The sequence below is a fragment of the Xiphias gladius genome, chromosome 17 (assembly GCF_016859285.1).
Source record: "Xiphias gladius isolate SHS-SW01 ecotype Sanya breed wild chromosome 17, ASM1685928v1, whole genome shotgun sequence".
Classification (NCBI taxonomy): Eukaryota; Metazoa; Chordata; class Actinopteri; order Istiophoriformes; family Xiphiidae; genus Xiphias; species Xiphias gladius.
Genome location: NC_053416.1, coordinates 28,255,528 through 28,264,931, shown reverse-complemented (window position 1 = coordinate 28,264,931; position 9,404 = coordinate 28,255,528). Strand labels below are relative to the sequence as shown.

Genomic DNA, 9,404 nt, shown 5'->3' with positions numbered 1-9,404 from the left:
GTCAATGGACAACAAGTACTTGGCATTTTTGGTGTGTATGAATGGCCTTTGTATGTATTTTTAGGAGCACTGTAATCCCACTATACAATTGCAATGGAGAGAAGGGGGACAAAAAGGAAGAGAAGGGGCTGATTTACCTAGCAGTTAAAGCTGTGGCTCCTCTGTGCTTGCTCCTGTTACTCAGACTGTGCCCTTTGTCTGGGGCCAGGGCTTGGTCTGGGGCCGACTTTGCATGTCAAGGGCCACTTGAATGTGAAGCTCCCCGGATTTTCACTACCTGACATGCAAAACCAGTGGGGGACCAGTTAAAATGGAGCACACGCACAGTCAACACAGGTGTACTCCAGTCAAAACACTGACTGCCTCTAACCCCCTAGCCTACAGAGCTCTAAGAATTTCCCACTGCTGACAGATCAAGTAGATCAGTAGAATAAAAGTAATAAGATTGAGAGAATTTAAAAGATGCCGAGGTCTTTCCTGGTTAAAAAGAAACGTGGTGCATATGGAGCATGGCAATGGAAAGAAACAGAACAGCATGAGTGGAAAGAAGACTATACAGCAGGTAAGAATTTAAGTACCTTTAAATATATTTACAGCTGTCAAAAGTAAGCAGTGACACACACGTTGGTTTATCCCTGTTAAGCTGTATATTTATATGTAGCGATTAATCTGACCTTTACTTCACCTTTACTACCTTTACTATAGAATAAACAATTGTTTTATCCTTTTTAGTGAGTCAAAATTCTAGGAAGCAGATATCCTGCAGTCCTGACACCTCACAGCCTGTCATTGTGCCTCAGCAAGGAGCCACCTTAGAATATGAGACTACAGGAAGAATGAGAGTGCCAGTGCTTTTGGCAGGATCAAGAGGACCAGGGGCTGACACCAGGGTGGACTGGTCCACACTGATGCTCCAGGGCTCCTTCTACCATCCCAGTACACTGGCAATGGTCAGCAGAGCAAAGGTAAGGTCATAAATTTTTTGTCAAGTATAGTGTCACTCTTATAATATGAAGTCATCTGAAAAAAGGATATTGTTGTTCATCCTGACAAGAAAGTTTATAAAAACAAAGGAAATAAAGGGCTGAGGATGAAAATGGCTTTTAGGACCAATGACTACTTGGTACTGATGTCTTTGCAGAGTGAACTGAATCAGTTACTGAGAGCAGTCAGGAAACGACAGAAGGAAATCTTAGAGGAAAATTTTAATAGGTCCAATTAGTTGTGCAACTCCATGAGGGCTATTACTTAACATGAACCCAGCAAAGAAGTGTTGTTGTCACATAGTTTGGATTAGAATACTTCAAGTAAGTAAATAAGTAAATCTTTTTTTGTAACCAGGGTTACAAAGTACTTCCCACAGCGCAAATGAAAACACGTAAGGACAAAAGCAATCATAGTTCAATCAAAGCAAATCAAAAATTACAAAGAGAAACAAATCAGGGTAAAGTTGCATTGATAAGATGCCTTTGAGAAACGGTCGGTCTTGAGAAGAGCTTTAAAACACTCAACAGAGTTTACTGACCTGACCCAAGATGGTGACTGTTCCAGAATCTGAGGGCCAAGACGCCAACTATGAGACATCCAATCACTGATCTCACATAAACAGCTATGCAAAGTAGAAAGATTTGAACGTTCCCCAGGTTTCACAAATACATAAAGCAGGTTAGAGGAGCAAAGCCTGATATTTTATCACTGATAGATGCAAAGAACTTACAATGTGATAATTAGGAATAGAACCATTCAAGTGCTGTACCAGTTATCCCAACCCACTGCCTCAAACGATATAATAATTTGTAATGTACAATGTTGTCAAAAGCAGCACAGTCTAGAAAAACTGAAATACAGCTTTGTGACTCTCAGGAGGGCTATCTCTGTACTACATCTGACAAAATTCAGAGTGGAATTTATCAAATAAATTATTTTCCTCAAAGGACAATGGTGTCTACTACTTCCATGAGGAATTTAGACAGTAAAATGTCAAGAGGAGAGTGAGTTATAATGTCACCTATCTAATTTTGAGAGATTTGACAGCTGGCCAGTCATTGACAGCTGGCAAATAATTTACGGGAGTTTTATCGTTTAAAAGATGATCAGTAGTTTTAAAAAGAAACTTGGGGTTATTCTTATTAGCAGCTTTTATTCGCAATAATAATTGTCAAATTAGGTGGTATGTGTCTGTTAAATCTTCAGATTTAGTAATATCATCAATACATTTATATGAGTACAGTGGAACTGAAGCCTGATGCCTTTTCCACCTGTGAACACCCTGTCCACTTGGGTGGATATGATCATTAAACCAAGGAAAATACTTGGCTTGAGAGATGGATCATTGCTTATGAGGGATTAAATATCCAAGGCAGCTTGGTTAAACACTGTTAAAACAACAATGTAGCAGACATAGTCAAAGGGCTAGTGAGGAAATATTTTCAGGACAGTCCGATTTCACAACTGCAGAGTCTGCTACAGGGTGGCTGCAATTTGACATAGACATCAGGGCAGGGTACATATTTCTACATTAGTTTTTATTATGGTAATGGAGGTTATTATTAGTTAACCAAAATGACCTGAGCTGACCCCACTTTTGCTTTCAGACACTGTCTTACCAAACAAATGTAGAATGTAGGCTCCTTTTCATTGACTGGATGAATTAGTTGTGCCCAACACAAAGCAGTAGGATTGATACCTGTCTCCAAATTGAGAGAGGAGGTGTTCACAATTTAAGCATGTGGCACTCAGCAGTAACTTCATAAATTATTTAAATCATCTGATGTGGCATCGGGTCTTATGGTAACCTTATTAACCTAAACATTTTTTTGCACAGAAAGCAGGAAAACTGTTGCACCCAGATTCAAAGTTTATACAATGAAATCACTGGGAACAAGGTGGTTGTGCTGAGTTCACCTCCATCAAAGCTGTCAGTACATTTTTATTTTCGGGAAAAGTCAAAATATTATTTCCTCTGGAGAATCACAATAATTTTTTCTTGCATGGCACGTTGATTATTACACGGAGTTTTCAGTTTTGCTGCTTAACTGCTATTTCCACAACTATTTGCAGTAGTGGCATTACTGAAAGCATGGAACCAACAGTATCTAATGGCTTAAGTAAATAAAAATAAGGCAAAAGTTAGTATGCATAATAATGGAGACAATTTAATTCATATAAAAACTTTTAACCTGGATAAGTTGACTTTACTTAACAAATGTGAGGCAACTAATTGCCTTAAAAAAATTAAATTGATGGATAATAGAGAAACTAATTTGTTTGAGTGAAATTAACTTAACTGCTGAATAGATTTGAAGTAACATATCAATTTTAATACACTAAAAGCCAAATTATTTTTATTCAAATTATTTAATTTGAGAAAAGTCAAATGTGACTTATTTACTAATACGCATGCAACACATTTATCAAAATTTTATTTAAAATAACACAACAGCTACAAAACATGCATTGATTGTTACAATACGCATATAAATGTACGACACACACTTAGCAAGAATGGTCCACATTAACTTTTGATAACTATAGTGCTCCCAAAAAAACAAAAAACAAAATGCACCCACCTTTGTCTGTTATAGTTAGAAGGCCAGTTGACCAGTGCAACCTTGCTTATTTAAGATGTTCATCAGAACATCAAGAACATTAAGTTTGAAAACACACTTAACTCTTTATCTTCTTAAAAAACTTAAAAACAAGCTAAATTTAAAAAAGCACTGGTCAAAAGTGGCTAACATCACTCAGATCACTTATATATATTATTAATTGTGGAATGTCATTTAGTCACATTAAAATACAAACTTGATTCTAAAACTATTTGTCCATTAAGCCTAAATTGACAAAATCAATGATTCAGCTAATTAGACACAGGCAAAGTGCTGCAGTGCTGATAAGGGGGAGTGGTCCAGGCTTAAAATTTATGTATTTACGTCTGTTCAACTCAAAGATGCTAGTGAAAAGAATTTATTAAGATTGGTTAAGCAATGCAATCCAACTCCATATTTTTAGCCGGGGGTCAAACCACCAATGTTCCGGTTAGTGGACAACCTGCTCTACCTCCTGAGCCACAGCCGCCCCTAAACTGATAAGTGAATGACAGAATCCTTAACTTTTAATGTTACCTGGTGAAGCTACTGAATAGACAGAAGTGTATGCTGTGTTGCTTGCCAAGACGAGGTAGCTGATAGGCTTGGCTGAAGAGGCTTGGTTGGTTTGTTTGGTTGGTTGGTTTGTTGGATTGAGCATCATGCTGGCAGTAATGTCAGCATGGTAGACAGCCTAACATGTTATGTTGTTGGCTCATGGTGATAGATACAGCTGTATGCGTTGTTGATTGCTGAGGTGAGGTAGTTCACAAGGATTATATTTATTTGGTGTTTCAGGTAGCATATGAATTGGTTTACTATGCAGTTAGCATGCTGGTTAGCTAAGCATGCTAGTTGGCTTAAGAGGTTTTTTGGGTAATTTGCATATTGGTTAGCTATCTAACCATTTAGCTGAGATATATTGTTTAGTTGTTACTATGTGGGTTGAGCAGCATGCTACCAGTAATAGTAACATGCTAGTTAGATTGACATGTTATTAGCTGGTTGTTGTTAGCGAGCAAGCTTAATAGTTGATGATGTTAACTCGTTATGTAGACAAAAGTGAATAAAATTTGCCATAAAGATGAAAATGTGGACGCACGTAATTAGGGTGGTCGTTCTGGGAAACTGGAACACACTTTTGAGCCTTCTCGGTATCCAGGCACAAACTCAACACTAGTAATGAGAGGTGCCCATCTGATAACCCTGTAGACTTGCCTGTGCTCTTAACACACACACACACACACACACACACACACACACACACACACACACACACACACACACACACACAAATTATAATTAAAGCATATTATTTTGTTTTATAATGCATGTCAAAACTTTCTCATACCAGAAGGGTTGCTAACTATTGGCTGTTGGTAAACCTAGTGGAACCAGACATACTAGTTGAACCACTTATAAAATGATGATGGCTAGACATCTCAGCAGGCCATGGCACTGTTTTTAAGGTGCCTATCAAGTCAGTTAGGCAAGCCACTTTCATTGAACCTGAGCAGATACAATGTAGATATGAGGCCAGGCCATGCTCTTTGCTTGGGTGAGTGTAGGATTTAAAGGTAGCTTAAAGGTACATTAGGTCAGGGCTAGAGAATGGTGTTTCCCCGTTAGAGGGCTCAGTAGATTTATGACATCATAGCCTGATACTTGTTGTAGGGGCTTAATAATAGGTCAGGCATCATTTAACATGAATACTGGGCTTCCTTAGGAATACCTGATAACTGTTTATACTACAAATTGTTCCTTGTAACCTAAAGAGAGCAGAGAAAAATCCTGATCCTTCTCATTATTATCATATGGTCATATTTATTAAGCGGTTTTGTGAACTTATCTCTCCCTACCAGCCCCGTCCCCGTACTTCCTCAGGCTCAGGTGACTTTGTGTGCTCAGTGTGCAACAAGATATTCCCTCTGCAGCGTATGTTGACCCGTCACCTGAAGTGCCACAGCCTGGTCAAGAGACATCCTTGTCGATTCTGTGGCAAAGGATTCAACGATACCTTTGACCTCAAAAGGCATATGAGAACACACACAGGTCATGAGTGAACTTTACACACACAACCACACGCACACACACACACACACACACACACACACACACACACACAAACAGAGTTTTGGAAAGGAATTCTATCTGCTGCAACCTATAGACTCCCTTACAAAAATTTTTGACTTAAATAGTAGTATCAGAACCACAATTTAAAGATACTGTTACAAGTAGAAATTGTGTATATATATATATATATATATGAGCAACAAGATGTACTTGTTGCTAAAAATACTCAAGACTGAAATGTCTGAAATGAAAAGGCTATTGTCAGTCTTATTTTATTTGATATTATTTGATAATTATTACTGATACATCAATCGGTTATCAGTATTTTAAAGTTGTAGTTGCTTGAGGTGGAGATACTTCTAACTTTTTCTAGTAGTAGTAGTACATTTTACTAATACAGCACTTTTCATAATACTCAAAGATGCCTTACATGACAATACTAAAGAAGAACCTAACCTACATTTTCAAATGCTGTCAGTTATTTCAATCTGCAAATTAACTTGTAATATACCTGTAAAATAAATATAGTGGAGAAAAAATCTGGTATCAAATACAAGTACCTCAAAATGGTAGTTAAGGCTTAAAGCTAAAACCAGCCCACAACCTAAAGTAATTTGTGGAATTAAGAACTAAAGCAAAAAATCTTGGCAAGATTTGTCACACAACTAAAAAGCCACTTCTGTCAGTCTGAATGTTCATGTGCATTTACTCAAACACACACAGGAAAAAACCCCTCTCTTGTCTCCCCCTGCTGCAGGTATCCGTCCCTACAAATGTGAGCTGTGTGAGAAAGCCTTCACGCAGCGTTGTTCTCTGGAGTCCCATATGAGGAAGATTCACGGCATTCGCCAACAGTATGCTTACCGCCAGAGACGCTCCAAGATCTTTGTGTGTGAGGATTGTGGTTACACCTCAAGCCACCCTGAGGAGTATTTCCTCCATGTGAGACAGTGCCACCCTGGCAGTCCCGCTCTCCGCAGATACTACCGCCGCCAGGCCCATGAGAGCAGCAGCTTTGCAACAGCAGATCATAAACTCAGTCCCTATTTGCTGTACTCAAACCCTGCATACTACATGTAGGGCTCATTCGAATTCTGTACACTGCATTGTAGCTGTACCATAAGCCATTCATAAATAAATGTAAAGTTTATTAGTTTTAATGAAGTTTTCAACTGTGTAACACATAAGCCATTTGTTGTATGTATGTACCCTTCAGCTTATACATTTGTGTTCATTCGTTATTTTCTGTTTCCAACAATTTTTTTTATTTAACACTACTTCTTATATGTGTTTTATTTACTTCTAGTATTATGTTTTCTTGCTCTGTGGATTCTGTTAAAATAGAAATGAAGGATCAAAAAGTATCTGTAATGTTTTTATTGCATCATTACATACAATGCAAACAATATATTTATTTTCATTCAAAGAAAATGTACAGCCTTTAAAAACACAAATGGCTGCACCAGTATAAAATTGAGACAGTAATAATAATAATTATTATTATAATAATAATTATAATAACATTAATAAAAATAATAAACAAACCTATAAAGAAAAAAAGAAAAATGAACTGCTCCTCTTATTTTGACAGGTGGTAATCCACATCTTCAAATATAGCAGACAAAATATTCAAATTCAAACAAACATTTTTACATTTCTTTTTTTTTTTTTAAAAAGAAATGTAAAAATGTTTGTTTTGCAGACAACACAAACAGTTATTCTTCTTTTTGATTCTCTGTTGATTCTCTTTTCACAAAAAGGTCCCCAAACATTTCTTTTTAATGGAAGGTTTGACAACATTTGTCAAACAATTGGGGGACATAACAGAATATATTCTGATCAATTATATTGATCTAATTGCAGAGGAGTTTTTATATATTCACATTAACCTGTTAGTTTGAGGCACATATTTACTTTCTGAGTGAATGTCAGCTAATTATAAAACTGATATGATGCCCTTCCTCAAATTGCCCTTTTTATATGATTATTTCAATAAGTGATTGTGGGGGTCTAGTAAGAGTATTATTTTGATTTACAAAGCTTCTAAGCTGAACATACTTAAATAAATGTTTTCTGTTTAGGTTCAATTTATTCCTTAGTTCTTAATAACATAATATCAGAGTTTGGTAGATACAGCTCTTGAATCTTTTCAAGCCCTTTAGAAGCCCAGAGTTTAAATGTAGCATCTGCTCTTCCTCGTGCAAAATAATAATAATAATAATAAAAATTACCATTTTTGACTACACAGTACTGTGATAAAGAATTTTGATTTTTTTTTAGATATTTTCTCTCATGATGCCAGATTTTAATCATATGCTTAACAATTGGATTACCAGTCTGCCTCTGCAGATTTTTCACTGTATCTGAGTATACATGCAGTGGCTTCAGAAATTATTCAAACCTCTTCACTTTTGTCACTCATGGCTATTGCTGCCCAAGGGGTTTCTACAAAGTACTGAATTTAGGGTCTGAATACTTTTGTAAATGTGAGGTTTCAGATATTGATCCTTAATAAATTTGAAAAAAAATCACTTTGTCATTATGGGTTACTGAGTGTAGATTGATGGGCAAAAATGCAAATTTCTATCCATTTTAAATTAAACTTACAACACAATAAAGTGAAAAAAGTGTGAAGGGGTCTGAATATTTTCTGAAGCCGGTGCACATGTACTGAAGAAGTCATTTTAGACCATAGGATATATTTTATTTAAAAAAAAATAAAATATAATGGACCTTAGTTGCACAACCCAACAATACTACAATAAGTTTGGACATTTTAACCCCCCTCGATTACATGGCAAATACATCAGAGACAAACAAAGCCTTGCTTTTCTACTATTCATTATGAATCCTACAAATAATTTTTGACTTTCAAGAACAGATCTGTTCGTGGTTTGAAAAAGATAAAGTAACTTTGCTAATATATTAATTTTTAAAATATTAATTTGCCAATTTCTGAAACAGGTAGAGACATCCATCTATCAGTTGAGTCAGTAATTTCCTCCATCAAATGTCCATAATTAGCACTAACAATATATCCTATCTTTGTGAATTGTTCCACCACATTAAATTGAAACACTTGAGAAACTGGGTTCCTTCTTTCATTTTCACTACATTGTAATATTGATGATGTAGTTTTATTCACCGCCTATCCTGAAATATTACCAAATGATTTTCTTAACTGTAATAAAGCTGTGATTAAATTGGCTTAATTTTGTAACAAACAAGATTACATCATCAGCATGGCCTGTGCTCAGTCTGTCCAACAGTTGATCCATAAATTTGTGGTTTTGATCATACAGTTATTGCAAAATATTAGAATGCTAATTTAAATCTATCTGTTACCCCACACAATCAAATTAGGATGCATTGATTTGATTGAGTGATTTGATTGAGTTTCAATTAAAAAAACAAAACAAGCTATGCCAAGGCATTTTGTTCATAGATAATAAACGTCCCTGTGGTCCCTTTGGGGATTGGGCCTGTGCAGGGGAGTGTCAAGATGGGAGATCTGACATGGAAAGAATGACACAAAAACATTAAGAAACGTTTAATACAACACACTCAGCAAATTATTCACTATATTAACAACATCAATCACTATCTTAGTGCTTCATTGGTAGCATGGCCCTACTCACGACTCAGTTAATAAAACTAATTAAAAACTCTGAATACCAGAGATCAATACATCAATTTGACATAATATCCTACTATAAATAATCTCTTAGCCAATTCTTAAGTGCC

General features: G+C 36.2%; 1 protein-coding gene across 1 annotated transcript; it reads left to right on the top strand.

Moving 5' to 3' along the window:
* The first annotated feature begins 462 nt into the window (after nt 1–462).
* zgc:171929 (uncharacterized protein LOC100124596 homolog) lies at nt 463–6,740 on the top strand. The gene is made up of 4 exons (XM_040151256.1): nt 463–562; nt 733–965; nt 5,450–5,639; nt 6,418–6,740. Exons 1-4 carry the CDS (start codon nt 463–465, stop codon nt 6,738–6,740), a joined length of 846 nt encoding a protein of 281 aa, XP_040007190.1.
* Nucleotides 6,741–9,404: the final 2,664 nt, after the last annotated feature.

Bases quoted from the DNA above. Each gene is read 5' to 3' on its own strand.
- zgc:171929 (XM_040151256.1), top strand. From the start codon at position 463: ATGCCGAGGTCTTTCCTGGTTAAAAAGAAACGTGGTGCATATGGAGCA. The intron at 563-732 runs GTAAGAATTTAA...TATCCTTTTTAG, and splicing joins GAAAGAAGACTATACAGCAG to TGAGTCAAAATTCTAGGAAG. The intron at 5,640-6,417 runs GTCATGAGTGAA...CCCCTGCTGCAG, and splicing joins GCATATGAGAACACACACAG to GTATCCGTCCCTACAAATGT.